The 21,965-nt window shown below is 55.3% G+C and overlaps 2 protein-coding genes across 2 annotated transcripts; one reads left to right on the plus strand and one right to left on the minus strand.

Moving 5' to 3' along the window:
- The first annotated feature begins 41 nt into the window (after nt 1–41).
- LOC134372562 (receptor for retinol uptake STRA6-like) lies at nt 42–14,215 on the plus strand. The gene is made up of 13 exons (XM_063090024.1): nt 42–197; nt 1,548–1,670; nt 3,957–4,027; nt 4,177–4,253; nt 4,511–4,572; nt 5,512–5,674; nt 9,369–9,444; nt 10,389–10,522; nt 11,682–11,799; nt 11,884–11,985; nt 12,680–12,843; nt 13,257–13,409; nt 14,046–14,215. The coding sequence occupies exons 1-13, from the start codon at nt 42–44 to the stop codon at nt 14,213–14,215; spliced, it is 1,569 nt and encodes a 522-aa protein (XP_062946094.1).
- Nucleotides 14,216–17,490: 3,275 nt separating this feature from the next.
- ISLR (immunoglobulin superfamily containing leucine rich repeat) lies at nt 17,491–19,412 on the minus strand. The gene has a single exon (XM_063091846.1). It carries the CDS (start codon nt 19,410–19,412, stop codon nt 18,126–18,128), a length of 1,287 nt encoding a protein of 428 aa, XP_062947916.1. The 3' UTR covers nt 17,491–18,125.
- Nucleotides 19,413–21,965: the final 2,553 nt, after the last annotated feature.

Here is a 21,965-nt window from a genome sequence, read left to right on the forward strand (position 1 = left end):
ACATGTCTCTCTTCCTATTTTGCCTTCCAGGGCCCTGGAAAATGCTGGCCCTGCTGTATTACCCTGTCCTCTACTACCCTCTGGCCGCCTGTGCCACAGCCAGGCATGGAGCCGCACATCTGCTTGGCAGCGTGCTGTCCTGGGCCCACTTTGGAGTCCATGTCTGGCAGAGGGCAGAGTGTCCCCAGACGCCAAAGGTAACCACTAGCTCACAATGGCCTAGGGCAGAGGGACACACAGAGGAGCCTGTTAAACCAGTGTGGTTCCTTTTATCTCTGTTGATGTGCTGGGCTTCCCAGTATGCACAGTATTCCACTCCTTTAAATACATGCCCATTCCAAGCTTGGCTTCTCTTTGGGTGAGGCAGGGGACAAGGCAGCTGGGCCCTGTCATTGGGAGCTTTCAGTCTAGGAGGGTGCAGGCAGGGGAGTGGACGTGGTAGGAATAAGAGGAAGTCTGAAATGCCCCCATTACTGATTCCCCAGCCTTCCTTTTGGTCAGGCTGCAGTGGGAATGGAAGGGAAGAGCAATGGGTGGGGGGATGGTCTCAGGGATAAAAGGAGAATTCCAGAACCTCAGAACCAGGTTTGCTGGCTGCTGGCTAGGGGTGTGCAGCTGCCAGTCTAGAACTCAGAGAATGATGGTGCAGGCTTTGCAGCTACACAATGTGAATTTGAATCCAGCTTCACCACTTCATTAATTCACTCACTCATTCATTCATTCAACAAACATATGTGAAGCACATACTCTGTACCAGGGATATTTCCAGGCGCTGAATCCAGCTATGAACAAGACAAAGTCCCTGGCCTTCCAAGAGCTGTCATTCCAGAAGGGGAGACACAATAAATAAATAAACGAAGTGATGCCAGATGGGGCTAAGTGCTTTGAGGAAACAGCGTCACCTGAGACTCGGTTTCCCCACTTGTAAATGGGGTTGATAATACCAATCCTTCAGGGTGGAGGTGAAAATTAGGAGGTTTCTTTCAGAGGGTGGGACTTGGTGAGTCTCTTTCACCGCCTAGAACATAGCACACACTAAGCTCTCAATAAAAGCATATCGAATTAACAAATAAATGAATGAGTAAATGAATGAAGGGGCCCAGCCCCCAGGAAAGCCTCAGCCCTGGGAGGAAGGGTGTGTACTTCCCTGATGCCCAGGTTGCAAACTGAATGTAGACAAAATCAGGCCTTTGTCTGATTTTCAGGGGTCTCTGTCCTAATGCACCAGGAACATAGGAACATAGAAAGCGGGTGTCCTCTGTGCAGGGTTCATTCTAGCCCCAGTACTGAGGAAGGGATCGTGTAACCTCCTCCCTTTGGCTCCTCTCAGGCCCGTTGGAATCCAGAAGACTGGGAGAAGGGCCCAAGGAGGGAAAGTGGGCATGTTGTGCTGGGTGGCATGTTGGAGGGCCATAGGACCAAAAGCCTTCCCATGGCACCCTAGATTATCCTCAGGCCCAGTGTGACATGGGAAGGGAAATAGATTCTGGTTGTCTGCTGGGGGAGGAAGGCAGAAGGTAGGTCTGTCTGGGTGTCTGTCTGTCCAGATCTACAAGTACTACTCCCTGCTGGCCTCTCTGCCTCTCATTCTGGGCCTCGGATTCCTGAGCCTTTGGTACCCAGTGCAGCTGGTGAGACGCTTCAGCCGTAGGACAGGAGCTGGCTCCGAGGTAAAGGGGCAGGGTTGGGGTGGGCTCCTAGTGAGCACCCAAGACACCCTGGACTCCCCCATGTCTCTATACATGGCCATGCTGGGTGGAGGGCTGAGCACATAATAGGTTCTCAGAAATGTTTGCTGAGTCACTGAGTGACTGCTTAGTCCTCCCTCCGTGGCAAAGACTGAGCTGGGCCTTTGACTGGCACCCAGGATACCCAGGGCACTGGGCTGTATGAATAGCAGGGACTCAACAAAGGAGAACTGGGTTAGGAGACAGGAAAGTCATAGCTCTGTCTTTGAAACACTGAGGGTCCAGCTGGAGAAGCGAGGCAGGCCAGTAGCCTTGTGCCTAATCGGAGTTCTGCAGATGCTGAAGTGATTCAGGAAGTACTCAGGGCAGAATTGAATGATGAATCAACTCTAGGTTGGATACGGTTGGATAATGTCAGATAAAGGGGAGGTCTGGGAGGGCTTCCTGGAGGAGGTAGACTTTAGTAGGGGCCTGAAGGGCAGGGAGAATCTGGAGTGGGGAGAGAATAAGAAGAAGGCATTGCTGGCAAAGGAAAGAGGATGGGTTTGTGTCTGTTTTGTTCATGACTATATTTGCAGCATAATGTACACTCAGCAAATATTTTTGAATTTTTGCATGGATGAATACATCATGGTGAGAGAGAATTCTTAAAAGATATTGTGATCTTCTAAAGCACCTGCCTTCTAAGCACCTGCCATTAGTCATACCCAGTGCATGGTGCTGCGGACTCAAAGCTGACTGACTGTGTCTGACCTCCAGGAGCTCCCAGTCTGTGTGTGTGTGTGTGTGTGTGTGTGTGTGTGTGTGGGTGGGTGGTGGGTGGCGGTGGGGAGGAAGGATGCAGGGACAAACACAGTGCAATGTGAAATGTGCAATGAGCTCCTCCAAATGCCATGGGAATCCGGGTGCGGGCGGGATCACGTAACTCTTCCTGATGAGATGGGGAGGAGAGGAAAACCCTACAGAGGCCCCCAAAGGGGAAGAGAGACAGGCACAAGAAAGGTTGAAGACACAGAGGCCTAAGGGCTTGAAGACACACAGGCCTAAGACAGATAGCAGGTAGGTGGGGCGCCAGCTGCTGGCCCATGGGAGGTGGATGCAGGTGTGCTCCTGGGGTGACGCGGTCATGGGTGTGTGCTGCATAAGGTCTGCAGCTCAGGAGAGGGGCTGGACTGGATCTTAACTTGGGCATCAACAGACTGAAGCCAGAGAATGAATGAGATTCTGAGGAGGGATGGAGAGTAAGGAAAGAGGCCGGGAGGGCTCAAGTTCCCAAGGGGCAGCCCTGGGTCCCACACAGGCCCACTGAGCCTTGGTTTGGATTGTGCATGGTAGGCAATATGGTTCTAAGTACTTGTCACTCCTACCTTCCTGACACTCATACTCCTCTGAGGAGGCCTATCTTCCCCTCCTCTTTATAGCTGGCTCAGAAGAGGGGTGCTGCTCCCTGGGGACACACAGCACACCAGGCACAGCTCTGCCTTGCCAGTTCTTTTACCTCCTCTTCCAGATTCCTCTGCCTCACCTCCCCCTCCATTGCAAGACTCTCCTCCCGAGTCTTGAGAGGAACAAAATCCTCTTTAGCCTTTGGTCAAAGAGGTTTAAGCCTCAAAGGACCCAGTCAAGCTTTGAGCTGACCCACTCCTGCCCTGGATCTCAGGGTTGCCGTAGCAACAGGTGACAATTGCCTGTGTTCTCCCAGTGATCCAGGGCAGTGGCCCACCCCATCCTCCCATGGGCCTCTGCCATTTCACAGGCAGATTAAAGCCTGGAATGTGGCTCAGACAAATCCAGTCACCCTTGTGATCTTCCTCCAGGAGCAGGAGGAGAGGCTTGGAGGATCTGACCTGGAATGGCCCCATTCTGGGTTCTGGTCATGGATGTGCCCATTAGACATAGGTTACCCTTTGCCCCAGTCTCAGGTAGCAGAGGCCAGAGGGCTGGGAGGGAAGCAGTGATGAGATGTGACTGAGTAAATCAGGAGAGAGTTGGAGACAGACCTTAGGAAGAACTTCCCAGCACTGAGGGTTCTTCGATTGGAGACTGGCTGGTCTTGTACATGTGGACGAGAAAAGGGCAGTTTTGGAGGGCGTGGACCTCATCCCCACAGGTCAGCCCCACCCCGCCCCCACTCTCCACCACCAGCACTACCATCAAGAGTATTTTTCTGGGGCTTCTATGTGGTATCCACTCTAGCACCCTGGGCCAGGGCCCCAGGGTTGGCTCAAGGCAGGTCTCCTTTGCCTGTCCATTCAGCTGTCCTCACAGGGGCTGCAGAGCAGCTACTCTGAGGAGTACCTGAGGAACCTCCTTTGCCAGCAGAAGACACTGGAAAGCAGGTGAGGGCTGAGCAGTGCTGAGCAGGCATGTCTGGGAGGCTGGCGCTGGGCAGCATGGCTGGGGCAGAGGGGAGGAATGGTCAGACACTGGGCTTGGCCGTGGGGCAGGGTTTCTCCTGAGGGCCCCACCTGGCTGAGTCTTTCTGCAGCTCCCACACCTCCAAGCCTGGCTTCCTGTCCTGGACCTGGATTGGCTTCAGACACTACGTCTACATTCCACAGCGAGGTATGAGGCCAAGAGTGACAGATGACCTCACCCTTCCCTTGCACAGAGCAGCTGCAGTGGGGGCGACTCCTGCTCCCCAGAACCCTTGTTATCAGGAGGGACAACTGCCTGCTTGAGACAAGGGGAAGACCCTGGCCTGGCCTTGGTGGTTCAGGGTCCTGTGAGCCCTGGCCCTGTTCTTGGGCCCCTTGGGAGGGATGGGGGCTCCCAGGCCTGGGTGCTGCTGTTCACCACACCCCTTCTTTTGGGGACTGCAGGATTCCGCCTCCCTCTGAAGCTGGTGCTTTCAGCTACCCTGACAGGAGCAGCCATTTACCAGGTATGTCCTGTACCCCATAGCACCATTTACCTCTGGATCCTTGTCCTTGACCCCCAAGCCTGGAAGAGCTCAGGCTCAATCATCTCAGCTCTCCAAATGCCCTACCCACAATCCTGTCCAGCTGCTCTGGCCATCTTAAGAATGCTGGCCTACCCAGAAGGGAGTGGGGTGCTAACTCACTGCGCTCATACAGTGACTCGGAGCATGAGTTTTTGAGTCACATAAAGATGGTTTTAAATCCTAGCTCCATTTTTTACTCCCTGTATGAACTTAGGCAAGTTATTCAATCTCTCTGAACCTCGTAGCTCATCTGTAAAACAGAAGAAATAGAATTACTTTCCCTTTGGGTAGTTGGGAAGATTTAGTGAGACAACATCAATAAACCCCCCAATACCAGCACCGCCTGCCCTCCCCCCCCCAAAAGAAACCCCAAACAACAAAAATTAAAATCCTGGGAGGTAGGTATGATTTGTCTCCATTTTACAGATGGGGGAAATTGAGGCTCAGAGAGGTGATTTTTGACTTGGTCAAGTTTCTACAGCTAATATCTCAGGGTAGAACAGTTTTGTCTAGCTTTAATGCCTGTGCTCATTAGCTTTCTACAACATGGAAAAATTAGAAATTTTATATTTTGAAGTTTAGATAGATGATAGATAGATAGATAGATTATAGATAGATAGATATGGACGATAGAGGTATAGATATACAGTTGTGCTGCTTGAAGGCCCGTCTTTGGCCTATTAGGATAAAGCTGTATGTGTTTGTAACATACTGTTTAGAGGCATGAGAATCTTGCTCTAAGAGGCAGATAAGGACACTCTGAGGGGCCATGGGCACATGGCTGCCAGAGTTTTTTACTGAAGAAAATGCCTTTCCTGGGGTAGGGGTGCCTGGTGTGAGCACAGCCATGCCCTGGCGCTCACTGTGGGGCTCTTCCAGGTGGCCCTGCTGCTGCTGGTGGGTGTGGTACCCACCATCCAGAAGGTGAGGGCAGGGGTCACCACAGATGTCTCCTACCTGCTGGCTGGCTTTGGGATCGTGCTCTCAGAGGACAGACAGGAGGTGGTAGAGCTGGTGAAGCATCATCTGTGGGCTCTGGAAGGTGAGGCCTCTGAGGGTCCCTGAGGGTCACTGCTGGGATGTAAGCTGGGATCCTGAGCTCAGTCCTAGCCTGCCATGGACATATGGGGGGGTGTCTTTGGACACATTCCTTCCTCTCTCTGGGTCTCAATTGTCTCATCTCCTAATTGCCAATTCCAAGTTTCTGAGACCTGAAGCGACCATCTCAGCAGCCTCCTGTCCTTTGTCAGCTTGTGTGGCATATCTCACCCCCACCGTCTTTGACCAACTCTGGAGGTGTGGAGATGGGGAAGGCCATGGGACACATGAGCAGAGAGTGGGGAAGGAGGAAAGCAGGCAATGAGGTGGGGTGCTTGTCATGAGGACTATCATGGCAGGGGGCTAGGGTTAAACAGGGCACACACTTTCTCTTCCCTAATCTCTGTCCTTTTGGGCTATTCCATTCCTCCTTCCCTTCCCTGACAATAAGTCCCTGAGCCAGGGAATGATATCAGCCTCCCCTTCTGTGGTCTGGTGCCTCCTGCAGCCCTTAGCCCTGCAGTTACCTACCCACCCTACCTCCTGGGCCCTCTGACAGCCCTGTGGAGGAGGCTGAGAAGAGCCCCCACTTGACACATGGGGAAAGATTTTTCTGAGCTTGTACAACAGGGCAGAGTGAAACCAAGAAAACACAAACCTCCTGAAGCCCAGGATGGACCTCTCTCCACCACCTTCAGACAAAGCCTGGTGGTCAGGAGTTGTGGGCCCTGCACCCTCAGCTGGCTTGGAGACCTGGGCTGATATGGGCACTCTGGCTTCTGAGGGGTAACATGCAATGGTCAGAGCTTAGGCTACCAGCGTTGCAGGTGCAGGTGTCGCTGCTCTGCAGCTGTTACTGACTGTTAACATCATCCTCATCCTGCAGACCTGGGCTGGACCTGGGCGTGCTGGCAATGCAGAGGGGCAGAAAGTGGGGAGTGGCCAAAGGTGTGGGCAGTAACTGCTTCCTTACCTGACCACTACCGTGCCACCTTCCAGAGTGGCCTGGTTCCCAGACCAGAGGCTACACTGGAACTGCTGCTGAGGCCCACAAGCTAGACAGGTGACAAGTTCTGGGTGGGCTGAAAATGTCATCTCTAGGGAGATTTTCCAGGCTAGTTGCAACCTGGGTTACAGGCAGGAACAGCTCAGCCCACATCCAAGCTCAGACCCCTGCTCACAGCAGCCCTGTTAGGTCAGCATTGCTGATTCCAGCTCATGCAGCAGGAAATCTGAGGCAAGAAGTGACATATCCAGGGCAATAGATTCTGTTTCTATTCATCACACCTTTATTTATAATCACATGTTGCAGTTTCCAAGTTCAAATTCTCTTATTTTAGATCTTCTTGGATGCAGGGACCAAACAGAGCAGTGTTTACTCTCCTAGTTTGCAGATAAGGAAAACTGAGGCCAAGGAGGATCAGAGATATGCCCAACACCACTCAGCAATCCAGGGTGGAACCAAGATCAGATCTGTGTTTGGGGGCCCTTTGGTCTGTTCTTAGTCTAAGGAGTTAATGTCTTCTGCACTTTGAGAGCTTCTCTTAGGGCTGCCCATGGACACCTGAACCGTAAGCCTGGCATCATTCACAGAAAGCTTGGACTCTGGGTCAGGTAGACCAGATTAGAATCTCTGCTTCATCACTTTGAAGCTGTGTGGCCTTGGGCAAGCCTATTCATCTCTCCTGACTTCAGTTTCCCTACCCGCAAAATGGGTGCTGAAGCTAAAAAGGCAAACTTGTCCTTGAGGCCCTTGATCTGGTGGGGGAAAGACAGATCTATCCACAAAGCAGAGTCCAGTAGGGGGCAGGTGCAGGATCCTAGAGGTGGCCAAGTGCAGGAAGATTTTATCGGTTCTGGGGTATAGAGGAACCCAAGTTTGGAGCCAGTGGGGGAAGAGAGAGGCAGGAGATAGACAGATGGAGATCAAAAGCCAAGCCTGTGGCCAAGGGGGCTTGCTAACCCTTCCCCCCTTTGTTAGCCTATTCACTCACTGGCCAGGCTCAGCAGGCAGGCTCCTCACCTCCTAGCAGCAAATGGTACAGAATGTACGTTCACTGTAGCCAAGCTGGCTCCAGAAGGGGTGGTGCAGCAGGCCCGAGTTATGCGTGCCCAGTGCTTTCTCCCAACCATACTTTTCAGAAAAGTGCCCTGCAAGGGCACTAGAGGCAAGAGCCAGGGGCAGGTAGAGCAGCCCTGGGTTTCTGTAGCATCATTCTCAGCCATGGCTGCTTTTGGGAACCACCTGGTAACTTTTGAAAATTCACAGTGCTCAAGCCACACCCCAGACCTACTGAATCAGAAACTCTGAGGACGGGGCCCAGCCTCTGTGATTGAATAGCCCTTCTGGTGACTCTAATGGAAGTAAAATTTGAGAACCACTGTAAGTGATGGCTGGTTGATTGATTTCAATCCATTGCTGATGGAAATAAGTTGTGAAGGCTTTGCCTTCGGAAAGCAGCCAGAGTAGTGGTTCTCAGCCCTGCTGCACATTGCAGTCACCAATGTTGCTTTCACAAAGCCAGGCCTGCGTCCCATCCTCAGAAATCCTGATGTAACTGGTCTGGGTGCAGCCCAGGCAATGGGGAATTTGAGCAGCTCCAGGTGGTCCTAAGGCGCTGTCAGCACAAGACCCACTTCTCTAGAGCCTGTGACTATGTGGATCAAGTGCTGGCCCTTCCATCTGTGCCTGTTCTACCCGCTCCTGAGTTTCTGGTGGGGGCATAGGAACCAGGAACTTTTCCCTGGGCTGCCGACGAGATCAGGGTGCAGGCGCCTGGGGCTCATTCTGGAGCTGCTTGGAAATGGTTGCACACCTCCCTCCATCACTTCCTAGCAGTGTGGCGGGCTGGGTCAGGCCCTCTCTCTCTGAGCCTCAGCATCCTCTTTGGCTCAGTGGGAGCAATTCCTCTGTCTGACCTCATGGGGTTGCTGTGAGGGTCTAGAGTGAGGCTGGATGAGGATGTAGGGTGGGAGACTTGCAGCCTGCACGCCTGATATTCTTAAATACCCAGACTTGTTCATGACACGCCATCCGCTCTTTCCCAGCAGCTGTGGACACAGCAATCTCATTATCTGTGTGCGTGGCCTGGGTCGGGGGAGGGAGCTGGGGAGGAGGGATGACCACACCCCAGAAGAGATGGGTAGCAGCGGCCACTTCCCTAGTTCTGATAGATTCAGGCCACACTGATGTGGACTAACAACCCCTGTGCCCAGAGCAAAGGCCATTGGCGCAGGCATGGACGGGGTTGTATGGCTGCATTGTCCTGGGAGAGTGGCAGCGCAGCAGTGCGCCTGGCAGCATGTGTGCGAGCAAACCAGGGCCTGGGGAGATGGAGTGCCCCGCTGAAGTCCACATGGCCAAGAAGTGGTGGGGCTGGAGGCAGATGCCAGGTTGGATGGAGTTTCTCACTGAGGGTCACACAGCAATGGAAGCAGCAACACCAGGGTGAAGGCCAGGTCTGCAGACTCAGTGCTGGCCTTTCCCCATCTTGGCTACCATATGTCACAGGGCAGATGGGATGGCCAAAGTCATTGGCCACCCAGATCCTAGAACTGGGGACTTGGCCAAAGGCCTCCACTCAGAGTGGGGTGAGGAGCCAGCGTAACTCCTGAGGCACCACCTGGCAGCAGTTCAGAGGCTCCTGAAAGGCCCTCCAGGCCCTGACCTCCTGCTTTCTTCCCTCTCCACCCTCCAGTTTGCTACATCTCGGCCTTGGTCTTGTCTTGCTCACTCACCTTCCTGGTCCTGATCCGCTCGCTGGTGACACACAGGTTGGTGGCAGAGCAGAGGTGGGAAAGGGGTTGGAGTCCTGTAGGCCTACAGGACCCCTAACCCAGGAGGGCTTATGGGGAAGCCCTGGGCTGGAGGTGCCCCCAAGCCCGCCTGAGTTTGGCTGCACGGTGGTGGAAGGAGAAGGTGGGGCCTGGGCCTGCCCGTGGGGTGTTCCTGTCTGGTTGGGGAAACGTCTGTGAGTGACACAGGGCACTGCTAACTCGGGGGTGACATGTGGAGTTTGCCTGGGGGCTGGGTTAGATAGGAAGGCAGGCTGGGGAAGCTGGCATTTACCTGTGAATGGAAGAAGAGGGCTGGGGCTGAGAGGCGGGGGTGGACCTGCACAGGGAGAGTGTGGGTGACGAGGGGCCTGGTGGGCACAGTGAGACTGTGACAGACACTGGACATCAAGCTGCCAATCTTGCCCTTTTGTGGTGAGTGAAGAGAGGCAGAGAAGAAGGGGTGGTCCGGGCACTTAGCCATGTCAGAGAACTGGTCCATATGGCCCATGCATTTGACAGCCCTCAGAGTTCCCCCCCAGGGATCTTTTCCCACAGGGTTGGCCCTACTTATCCTGGCATTCAACGTCCCCCAAGTCCCTGCCTGCCTTGCTTCCTGCCCTGGTGGCTGAGCTGCTTGTCACTTCCATTCTCACTGTTGTTTTCCCACTTTTCTGACTTGGCTCCGGTTGAGCCTTCTGCCTGGTTTTGTCTCCTTTAGTCACCTTTAAGATTTTGCCAGATATCACCTCTTCCAGGCAGCCCTCCCTGACCTCCCAGGTTGGGTTAGTGGCCTCCTCTGGGCTCCCACATCTCTGGGCTTCCCTGCTGGTGGCCATGGATTGTACTTAGACCGGGAGTTTTGCTAGAGGCTGGCCCAGAGGAGGAATTTAAGGAGTGTGTATTGATCCCTGAGGTCCCTGCCTCCCTCACTCCCACTCCAGGGCCAACCTTCAAGCTCTGCACCGAGGGGCTGCCCTGGACCTGGGTCCCCCACGCCAAGGCCCTCACCCCTCTCGCCAAGCCATATTCTGTTGGATGAGCTTCAGTGCCTACCAGACTGCCTTCACCTGCCTTGGTGAGCCCCACTTGCCCACTACATCCATTCTTGACCTGGGTCCCACCCCAGACACAGGCCCCAGTGGGGGAGGGGAAGAGTGGTCAGCAAGTTCTGGCTGCCCTGAGTGTTTGTCTGTGTGGCAGGCTCTGGGGCAAGAGCAAGAGTAGGGACCCACCCTGCTTTCTCTGCCCTCAGAAAAGTCACTCAGGTTGGGGGGTGCAGGAGTCCTCGGGGAACAGGTACCCTTTACATGAAAATGAATTCTAGGTGTCACCATGTGTTTACGTGGAGAGTGGACCCAGATCTGGAGGGGGCAAGTTCAAGGTGGCACATAGCTGGTCGTGTAAAGGAGGGCTGTGCCATAATGAGCTGCCTCAAAAAGTAATGAGCTCCCCGTCACTGGGGGTATGCAAACAGAGTTCTGTGGACATGGTTGGGAATTGCAAAGGGGGTCCTGCCCTGAAAGAGTTGGACCAGATAACCTTCAAGGACCCCTTCCTGCCCTGAGTTTCTGACTTTCCCCTCAGGCACTGCAGTGAAGAAGCTCTGTGAAACATGCGGGCTGGGGCCAGTTTCGCAAATCCAAGGACCTGACTTCTCTCCCTTTGGTTTCTTTAGTTCTCACCTCCCTGGAGGAGGAAGAGAAGGTTGATAAAGGAGTGGAGAAATTACTAGCACTAGAAGTCATAATTTCTTGTTTTGGTAGATGTTGTACCTCCCAAGCCCTTTTGTACACATTATCCTATGTAATCAATTGGCCTGATTGTTTCAATAGACAATTCTCATGCGTCTACCACATGCCAGGCTCTGGCTGGTAGGAATGCAAACATCAATTTAAAATATGGTCTTGTCCTCAAGAACTCGGGAGCAATTTGGGAAAAATAACGTTTGCAAAGCACTTTGTGGTTTTCAAAGAGTTGCTGCACACATGATCTCATTAGATCCTCACAACAGCCATCTGAGGTAGGGACTATTATCCCCATTCTACAGAGGAAGAAACTGAGGCTTAGAGAGGTAAAGTAACTCATTCAAGGCAGCACAGCTAGGCAGTAGCAGAGCAGGGATCTGAAGCCAGGTCTTACCAGTTCTGAAGCCCTTGGAATTCCTGGCAGTGGCAGGGGTGGGCCAGCTCCCATAGAATCTGGTATCTGTCCTTGCCATTCCCACCCCCTGGCAGGGCTCCTGGTGCAGCAAATCATCTTCTTCCTGGGAACTACAGCCCTCGCCTTCCTGGTGTTCATGCCTGTGTTCCATGGCAGGAACCTTCTGCTGTTACGATCCTTGGAGTCCTCGTGGTGAGTGAGGCAATGAGTGGAGGGCTCTGGGACCCCTTTTCAGAGGGCTGCTAACAGTGACCACCCTCCCTTCCCCACCTGCAGGCCCTTCTGGCTGACTTTGGCCCTGGTTGTGACCCTGCAGAACATGGCAGCCCAGTGGGTCTTCCTGGAGACCCAACATGGACACCCAGAGCTGACCAACCGGTGAGGTGGCTCCTGGGCTTGTGGCTCCCTCAGGCCCTCAGCCTCTTCTTCTTCAGTGTCTCTCTCTTTTTGTGCCCTTCTCCCTCCACTACCATCTCTGCCCTTTCTCCATTAGGGAGGCCAGCAGATGGTAGAAAGAGCTTGCCACAGAGAAAAGGGACAGTGGCCTAAATACATATCAAAGGGCCAGAAATACCCCCATGAGTCTTTCTTGCTTTGGGGGTCAGCGCTGCTCTCTGCCAGATCATCTTTCCTCTCAAAACCATGCAGGAAGGAGGTTCTGTGTCAGATTGCAAGGCTGTGGGAGAACCTCTTTCCCAGGAAGGACTTGGAGTTAGTGGACAGGGGACCCAGAAGAGGGAGGTGGGAGACACCAGGGTAATAGAAAGACCCAGGTGGACATGGACTTAAATCCCAGCTCTCCACTGAGTAGCCAGATAGCTTTGGCTGAGTCTCCCAATCTCTCTGGGCCCCAGTTTCCCTTCTACAGAAGGGAGTAACACCACCTGTTTTCCAGGGTGGTGGGTTGAGAGTTGGAAGGCCTGGCACAGGGTGGGGCACACAGAAGGCATACTCAATAAACAGTAAGCGCTTGATAAATACACAGCAGCTGTGGGCACCTAGGTCTGACACTGACCCTGGAGAAGGGGTGCTGGGAGGGGCTGCCTCAACCTTTCTTGTCCTGCCCCCCCAGGCGAGCGCTGTATGCAGCCACCTTTCTCCTCTTCCCCCTCAACGTGCTGGTGGGTGCCATGGTGGCTGCCTGGCGAGTGCTCCTCTCTGCCCTCTACAATGCTGTTCACCTTGGCCAGACCGACCTCAGCCTGCTGCCACCAAGAGCCGCCACTCTCGACCCAGGTAAGGTCCCTGGGCAGGGGCTGGGGGTTGCTCAGTTTGCCTAGGCAGTGAAGGAAGGGTCTACCCTGCCCTGGTCCATGTGCCCATCTGTTCCTGGAGGATGTCTGTAGCCACGTGCAGCGTGTGCCCTGCCGAGTGCACATTTTTCTGCAGGGTGTGTGCTGTGTGCTGCTGTGGCTTGGCTTCACGTGGTCCCGAGGTGTGTGTGGCAGGCGTGTGCAACGCGTGGGGTGTGTTCTGGCAGGTGCGCATGCGCCCACACGCACTGTGCTGGCCACGTGCTGGCGTGTCTACCTGCTTGGGGGCGGGGTGTGCATGCAGACTCCCTGTGTGTGTGTTAGGGGGCGTCTGAGCTCCTCTAGATTGCTGGAAGCCCCTCCTCCCCAGCGCTGCCATCTCCCACCCCACTCCAGGATACCACACATACCGAAACTTCTTGAAGATTGAAGTCAGCCAGTCGCATCCAGCCATGACAGCCTTCTGCAACCTGCTCCTGCAAGCGCGGGGCCCCCGGCCCTGGTCCCCGGCAGCCCCCCAGGACGGCCTCAGACCGGGGGAGGAAGAAGGTGAACCCCCCACCCCCCACTGGGATTGGGGGGGAATCGAGTCTACCCAGCTCTCCCAGGAAGGAGGCATGCTCCCCTCCCCAGCACACAGAGTGAGCGCCAGGAAAATTCTCACTTCCTCTCTCCCTCGGCTGCCTGTGGTTGCCCCTCCTGGTCCAGTCTCGGGATAATTTTTTCCATGATATGAACACACATACACACACACACCCAATATGTGTGCACACACAGAATGAAATGGCTACCTTGCTAAGGGGCTCTGTCATGCTGACCACCACTCCAGGCCAACCCCTACCCCCACCTCTCCCTCACGGAGTGTGACCTCCTCCTGTCCAGGAAGTGTGTATCAGGGAGGGCGACAAGCTCCAGACCCTTGTCCTGGTTGGACCTCCAGTCTCTCCTCAGGCCTCATCCCCTCCCTCTTCTGTCTGCCGCCTGCAGGGTGACATCTAAGTCTTTGCACACTCCCCTCCACAGCCCCATGCTTCTCCTCACGTCCCACTCTGAGCCGGCACGTGGAAACCAGGCTCACCACTCTCACTATGCACAGGATTTTCAGACTCTCTGCTCAGGTCTGGGGGCCAGGGAGGCTTGGCTGGTTGTTTGTTGAGTGACTGATAGAAGGTCTCGCCCTCTCAGGGATGCAGTTGCTGCAGACAAAGGACACCATGGCCAAGGCAGCAGGGTCTAGGGCTAGCCGCGCCAGGGCCCGCTGGGGTCTGGCCTACACGCTGCTGCACAACCCGGCCCTGCAGGCCTTCCGGAAGACAGCCCAGTCAGGTGTCCAGGCCAAGGGCACCCAGTCCTGAGGACCGGAAGGGCCTTCTGTGTTGAGGCACATTCCCGCCTACCATCTACTTCCTTCTCAACTCTCCCTGCCATGGCAGCCCTCCTCTCAGCACCCACTCTGCCAGCAGGTTCCCTGGGTCCAAAGCTCCAGTGATCAGCCTTGGGACTGGGAGGTCACCACTGTTGGGTAGAGGTCTGTCCTCAGGAGGGCTCTGGTCTGCCTTGGCTGTGGAGTGCCAGCAAGGGCTCTGGAAAAAGCAACTGGCAGATCAGGCCTTTGATCCAGGAGCCAGTGGAGCTGGGGCAGCCACGTTCAGGCCTCTCTCCACCCTGGCTTTGCCACTAGCCTTGCAGGGCCTCACTGAAGCCTCCTTGGGAATGGGGTTGGTGATTCAGGGCCAGAATAGCCTTGCATTTCAGCTCAGCTCCAGCTCAGCCTTGGCCCTCATGCTGTGGAGCTGGCCACAGCGCCTCCTCTCTCTCCCAGCTCTCCCCCTCTCCTCTCTGGGGAGTGGCTGGAAGGCTCCTGGGCCTTGTGGCCTGTAAGGCAGCCCAGGAGGAAGCTGTGGGCTCCTGCTGGGCAGCAAAGTCAAGACTCAAACCAGGCCCCACACTGAGCTGCCCACACTGGAGAGCCAGATATTTTTGTAGTTTTTACACCTTTTGCTATTATGAAAGAGGTTAGTGTGTTCCCTGTAATAAACTTGTCCCTGAGAAATAGTCTTCTTTATGGGGGGGGGGGTGCACAGGGGAAAACTCCCACACTGTCAGTAAATCAACACCATGCATGTACAGGGCTTGGGTGGGATGGGGGTATTCTGGTCACACGTGGGGCTGAGCACTGGGTGGGGGCAGAGAGAACCCATAGCTGCATCCTTGTGGGTGGAGAAGAGACTGGTGACCCTAGGATGCCACCCCTCAGTAGTGTGGATGTTGGTTTTGGAAGTAGGGCTTATTCTGGGTCTTAAAGAACAGGCAGGACTTGGGGAGGGGTGGAGACTTCGGGGCTGATGGGGAGGCAGTGTGAGGAAAGCGGTGGGGGCAGGAAGGGCTGCCACATTGGGGCTGGTGAGGGGCTGTCCTGATGCAGGCATAATGAGTATGCAGAAGGAAAGGGGATCGAGATGACCAGGGCTCTTCCCCTGCTGGGTGCTTGGTGGAGGTGGGGGATGCATGAGCGAGAGAGGTGTTCTGGCTGTGGGGTCCACTGTGGGGCTGGGGGCTACAGAGGGTGGGAAAATGTGGCGACATCATAAATTGGAGTCAGCAGGGCCTCAAGAAATGTCTGTACAATTAGCGGAGCCCAACAGTTCCCAGGCCCACACCCGCATTCCTGCTGCCTCCTCTACAGCCTCAAACACTTATGAAGCCAGGGGAGGGGCCAGGGAGCTCAAACCTACCTTCAAGACTGCTCCAGGGTCCAAGGAGGCCATGCTGTGATCCCACCACAACCCATTGAAAAATGTCCTGCTGGCCCTGTGCCAGCATCTGACAGGATCACAGGGAGGAGAACCCAGATTCACTCTCTGCCCTTGACAAGGAAACAGAGTCACAATAGAGTGTGATCAAGCTGGGTCACTGGACACCCAGGGCTGTGTGAGATAGAGGAGGGGGCCTGGTCCACACTGGGGGTGGGAGGACATCTAGGAAGGCTTTCTGGAGGAGGTGATGCCTGAGCCAAGTCTCAAAGACTGACTTAGCCCAGTGAAGAGCAGGGAAAGGGTGCCCGGACTGAGGGAACAATGGCATAAGTAAAAGTGCAGAGGATGACATGTCACAGAGCATTGAGGGAACAACTAATTAGCAGTTCCAAGAAGAGGCACAGAAGGTGGGCAACATCAGAGGAGCCAGTTAGAAGGACCATGAATGGCTGGATGGGGAACTTTTGCTTCACCCCCTGGGCAGTGGGGGTCACTCAAGACTTTAAAGCAGGGAGTAGCTAGTTTACTTGGGACACGACTGTTCCCCATGCTGCCCCTGACTCAGGTCTTAGGACCAGGTCCTACTCCAAGAAGCCAAGCCTGCTCAGCTGTGAATGGAGCCAGAGACCAGGAGTCCAAGTCAGGTTAGGATTATCAAGCCTTAGATCATCAGAGTCGATTGGACCCTTAAGCAGTATACTGTCCTACCCCGTCATTTGATTTCTAAGAGAACTGAAGCCCAGACATGGGCAGTGACTTACTCAAGGTGGCACAGAACATGGGATTCAGCTCCATCCTGCTGTTTTTCCCCAGATGTGGAGTCATCCTTATTGAAGGGGGGCAGGGAGGCAAGTTGCTGGGGCCAGGCAGGGGAGGTGGTCTATGTAAACCAGGAGCAGCGGGGAGGGTCTGGCCTGCAGCCAAGACCAACAGCTGCCACCCCAGACGCCTTGCCTCCTGCCTCCTCTGTGCCAAGTGCAACAGTCCTGGGGGCTCTGGGCATTGTCTCTGTGTGCAGTACCCTCAAACTTGAAAGGGGCAGGATGGAGGCAGTAGGAAGATGCATCTATGACCTGGCACAGACACAGTGTCCTGTTGAGTCCCCAGGTTCTGACCCCATCCATTGCTCCCCATTCTGAGAGACCCGCAGGTCTCTGCCAGCCCCACCCCTCACCTCAGGTCAGTTACTGATCCACCTGCTCCGTGGGGAAAGATTCCTATGGGGGCCTGTGGTCCTCGTGTGGACTTTCCTCTTGGAATACCATTGGCTTTTCCTTACATAAGTTCTCTTGTTCTCAGTCCCTGGGGCTTTCTCTCCCCCCTGTCCTATGTCCCTGTCTCCACCCTTCTTCTATCTCCTCCATCTTGCTTTGCCTGTCCCCACTTTCCTCTCCATTCCTAACTTCTCTTCCAGGAAAGAGGGGCTACAACTCAGGTGCTTCCATCGCCCCACCCCTTTCTAAAATGCTTCTTGAAGCCACTGCTGGCTAAAGCACTGCTTAGGGTCACCAGAGACCCCAGGGAAGCCTCTGTAATGGTTGTCAAGCCCCCACCCCCATTTGCCCTGTGGGCTAGTTTGGAGGAGGGAAGATCTGCAGCTCAGCTCACTGTGAGGCCCAGCCCCTAGCCCACCACTGGGCCACCCCTCCTGTGCCACCTGCTGCACTGTCTGTGTGTGTCTTATGGGCCCCTGTCACATGCGTCTGGACTCTCCAGCTCCAGATTCTATCCCCCAGTAGGGGCTCCTAGATCCAGACAAAACTCCAGGCAGACACAGAGGAGCATCAGAAATGCTGTTTATTTCTCTGTGCCCCCAGGCTGGCTGGCCTCTTGGGAGGGGCAGGCTACAGATGCATGCTTGGAGAGAAAAGAAGAGAGGTCACAGGCTGAGGGAGGAAGGCTGAGAGGGGAGGAAGGCTCATCCTGGATCCTCCAGTCCTGTCTGGGATAAAGGCAAAGGGACCCCCCAAATCCCCAAGTCGTCAGAGAACACCAAAGCGCAGGAGGAGCCTCAGCAGGTCGTGAGAGCCTAAGGGCTGTGCCGGCCAGTTCCCTCCATCCTCTCCTCTCCTGTGCCCTGTGGGCCTCAGGCTACTTCCAGTCAAGCCCCGACCTGTCAGCTCCCCACCTGCCTGGCCCTCGTCAGCTTGTCAGTCACAGTGCCTGAATGCCCCCGTGAGGCTTCCCCCAGTTGGGTAGGACATCACCCTGTTAGCATGCTGCCCTCTGGTAGGGGCAGGGGCGATGCTGTTAGCAGCAATGAGCACCCCACATGGTGAGTTATGGGACTAAATTCTACCCTCGTCACTAGCTTTGAGCAGGTCTAGAAGTGGGGGTGGTGGTGTTCCAGAAGTAATTAGAAGGGGAGGTAGGAAGATGTGAAGTCGCCTATGCACCTCAGGAGTTGCCAACTGCAGACCCCTGCAGCACTTATAAGAGGCGTTGGCAAGGTCAGGGGGGAGTTAGGGAAGCCCTGGGCTGTTCCTGCCCCGCCCAGGTCAGGGTGGGGCTAGAAGGAGGCAAGGAAGAGGAAGAGGAAGCTCTGGCCCAGCAGGAGCAGGCCTGGGAGCTGCTGCCCAGGTACCCCTTCTCCCACTGCTGCAGTCTCAGGGCTCCTGGCACGGCTGAGGTAGATGATGACCACATTGTCCTCGGGCCCTGATGGCTGCACCTCATTGTCAACCGTATAGCAGCCCTTGCCCTCAGCCGCTTTGCCATGGAACCTGCGTCCCAGAGCATCCTCACCACCCTCACCCGGTGTGGCCAGCGCCACGTTCACTGAGCTCTCAGCACTGCCAAGCTCATTGGTGGCCAGGCAGCTGTAGGTTCCCTCCTCCAGCTTGCCGAAGTCAGGGATGAGCAGGCTGCCATTGGCAAAGGCCTGGAAGCGTGGCCGGTTGCTGGCCGCTGGGGGACCAAGCAGGGTACGTCCGTCAGTGCCCACATTGGGGCTGGCAATCTCCACAGTGCCACCAGGCGTCTGGATATGCCAGTGAAGCTGGGGGGCTGGCTGCCCATCCACATCGCAGTGGAGTGCCAGCACGAAGCCAGGCCGCAGCTCAGCACCATCCTGGCTGGGCTGGTAGCTGAGCTGCACTGAGGGCGCCGAGCAAGGCAGCGGTGGCAGGCGGCTCAGTGGAGTGCCCTTGAGCACGTGGGGTGAAGTGCAGGCGATGTTGTCCTGCTCCGGGATGGACACAGTTGTGGCCAGGGCCCATGTCTTGAGCCACACGATGCTGCAGGTACAGTCAAAGGGATTGTCGTTGATCTGCAGGTGGGACAGAGCGGTGAGTGGAGCGAAGGTGCCCTCGGCCAAAGTGTGCAAGCGATTGTGGTTGAGCTGCAGTGAGCGCAGAGCATGAAGGCTGCGGAAAGCGTCTCGGGGGATGAAGGTCAGCTCGTTGCTGTCCATCTTGAGCAACTGGAGGGCACTGAGATTGTGCAGGTCACTCCAGGCAAAGTCAGTGATGAGGTTGTGGCTGAGGTCCAAGCTCTTGAGATGGCCCAGGGGGGCTAGTGCACCAGAGGCCACTGTGCGGATCTCGTTATGAGCCAGCCACAGCGACTGCAGCAGGGGCACCTCCCGGAAGGCGCCCTCTGGCAAGCCTAGCAGCCGATTGGCTGACAGGCTCAACGTGGTCACATTGGTGGGGAAGCCGGGTGGCACGGCCTCCAGGTCACGGTATGCGCAGTCGGCGATCTGGAAGCCATATTTCTCCCCACAGTCGCAGGGCTCTGGACAGGCCTGCCCCAGGCCCAAGAGAACCGCCCAGCAGAGCAGACGCAGCTCCTGCATTGTACCTCCTGCAGAGAAGGGCATGTCACTCCAGTGATCCTGAGGACCTGCCAAAGGGGCTCGTCCCTCTCAGGACCCCAGCCCAAGTTCTTTCCCATCAGGAGGCCCTGCCCCACCTAACCCAGTTAAGACCCAACACCACCTAGCCCACCACTCCCATTCTACAGAAGGGGAAACTGAGGCCCAGAGAAGGGCCGGGACTTGCCCGAGGTCACGCAGCCAGGCAGGATGAAGACAGGATGGAAGAGGACCCCAGCTCCTCCTCTGAGCAGAGAGCTCTCCCTGCCTCGGCCTGTTCCTAGCTGACTTTATGACTTGAAATCTGTTTTCCAGCTGCCCCCTCCCCCAGCACATCACAGAACCTCCCTCCTTCCCTCCCACATCCTGGCTGCAGTCCCTCCCACTGGAGCCCCCCATAGGTATGCTTTGCCCTGGCCCAGACAAGGCCCCTTGTGCAGTGCACACCACCCCATCTGCCCCACCCACCCTCTCCTGCTCCTCCGGCTGTGACCACATCAGACACCAGGCCCTTTCTGCAGAATCACACCGTGGCCTGTTCTGTTCAAACTACGCCAGGCAGCTGCCTAAATAAACCCCCGCCAGGACCTCTCAGCTGAACTGTGTGAGGCCAGTGGCTCAGCCCAAATGCAGCTGGGATTTCTGGGGCCGCAGTTGTCGAAGAAGCAGATGCCCCCTAGATGGCTCCAAGCAAAAAATTGTCCCAAGCACCTTGAACCAACAGGAAGATGACAAGAGGGAACAAGCCCCTGTGCCCAACAGGCTTCCCCCTCCACCCGCTGGCACTTGGAGCCCTTCTCCCCCCAGCTTACCTTCAAATTACTCTTCCTTACTCAGGCAGAGCCTCTTCTAAGATGGAACCAAAAAGCAACAAAGGTCCGAGTTGGCCCTGAGAGTCTGCAGGGGCAAGGGTGCCCCAGGGAGGACTAGGATCTGGAGGAAGGGGCAGCTTGATCCCGCCCCACCTTCAGTTTGTACGCTGTGCCCACTCTGCCCCAGACAGGGTGCCTGGGACCCTCTGCTGAGAGGAAGATTCAGGGAGAGACCCGGGGGCAGTCGCACGCTCCCTCCTCCCAGCAAAACGACTGCTTCTCTGCAACAACAAGGACCCGTGTTTCATAAGTGACACCAGAAACTTGAGGGGGAAAAGATGCCAAATTTTTTGGGTTGTGTTTCTCTCTCTCTCTCTCTTTCTCTCTCTCTCCCTCTTTTCCTCTCCCTCTCCCTCTCTCTCTCTCCCCCTCACTTTTAGCAGCTTCAACTTCCTTAAAGACACAGCACTGTCTGGACAGTACCCAAGAAAAGATGGGGCCAGAAGGGTTTTTATAGGGGGAAGGGTGAGAGACTGAATGTAAGGTGAGAGACTTCTTACCTCACTTGAAACAAGAAGAAAAGGAGAGGCTGGGGAGCCAAGCCGGTGCTGTTTGTGTGTGTGCATGTACGAGTTTCTGGGAATGTGCATTTCTGTGTGTGTATAAGTTTGTGTGTGTTTGCGTGGATGTGGGTATGAGACAGTATACGTGTAAATTTGTGTGTGTTTGAGAATGTTTGAGTGTATGTGGATATGTGTGTCTTTGTGTGTGTGGCTGTGTGTATTTGTGTGTGGACGTGAATATGTATGTGTCTGTGTGCGTGTGGTGTGTGTGTTTGTGTGGGTGTGACACCCTATGTCTGTCTTGGTGTGTGTGAGTTTCTGTGTGGAACTGTGTGTCTGTGTGGGTGTGTGTGTGGCCGGGGGGGGGGTCAAAAGCTTGTGAGACAGCCACCAGGCTCCCACCCCTCATTGAGAAGCCAAAATATTAGGTGTGTTTTTTAAAGAAAACATTTCCTACTGGCTCTGAGGTTGAGCTGCCTTAAACACATGTTGTCCAGGGAGCTCCCAAGGCTCCAGACCCGGCCCCCTGCTGCACTGGGTGGGGAGGGGCAGGGAGGCAAGCTGACGCCTGGTTCAGAACTCAGTGAGCAGCTGGGCATCAGTTTCCCTGACTGCCCACCCCCATGCAGAGGTGAGTCTGAGGACCTCCCTCCTGGAATATCCTCTCTGTGGTCTCCCGCAGTGCCTGAAATCCCACTGTTGGTGCTGACGTGTATGCAGGCAGCATTGCCCTCTCTGGGCTCCACTGTCCCAACACTAACTGTGTAGAAGGGGCATACACCTCCTGGGGGAGGATATTTGACCCAAACAAGAGGGCCAAGGGGAGATAAAAGAGGCCCAAAACAAAGGAGCTGGAGGAGAAACCAAAAGATGAGGGAGCCCTGGAAGAGAACTTTGTAGACTGGATAATTTTGCCCTCCACAGAATAAGCCTATTCTTATTCTCTCAGTAGCCCTCACCCAGGCTTCCTTCTCTTTCCATCTGTTAACCTGGCTGAATTCTGCTCATGACTCAACTTACTCTCTCACCAGGACCAAGGGCAAACAGGTGTCATCTTTGGCTGGAAGCATCCCCGGGGAGCCCCCTCCCAGCTCATCACGTCCCCATTCTGTGTCAACAAGCAAGGCTGCAGAAGTCCATAATGTGCTGCCTGCAAAACG

The sequence above is a fragment of the Cynocephalus volans genome, chromosome 3, assembly GCF_027409185.1.
Source record: "Cynocephalus volans isolate mCynVol1 chromosome 3, mCynVol1.pri, whole genome shotgun sequence".
In the NCBI taxonomy this organism is placed as follows: Eukaryota; Metazoa; Chordata; class Mammalia; order Dermoptera; family Cynocephalidae; genus Cynocephalus; species Cynocephalus volans.

Coding starts and splice junctions, on each gene's coding strand:
- LOC134372562 (XM_063090024.1), top strand. CDS start 42: ATGCTGGCCCTGCTGTATTACCCTGTCCTCTACTACCCTCTGGCCGCC. Junction 4,254..4,510: donor CGTCTACATTCCACAGCGAG/GTATGAGGCCAA, acceptor TGGGGACTGCAG/GATTCCGCCTCCCTCTGAAG. Junction 11,800..11,883: donor CGATCCTTGGAGTCCTCGTG/GTGAGTGAGGCA, acceptor CCCCACCTGCAG/GCCCTTCTGGCTGACTTTGG.
- ISLR (XM_063091846.1), bottom strand. CDS start 19,412: ATGCAGGAGCTGCGTCTGCTCTGCTGGGCGGTTCTCTTGGGCCTGGGG.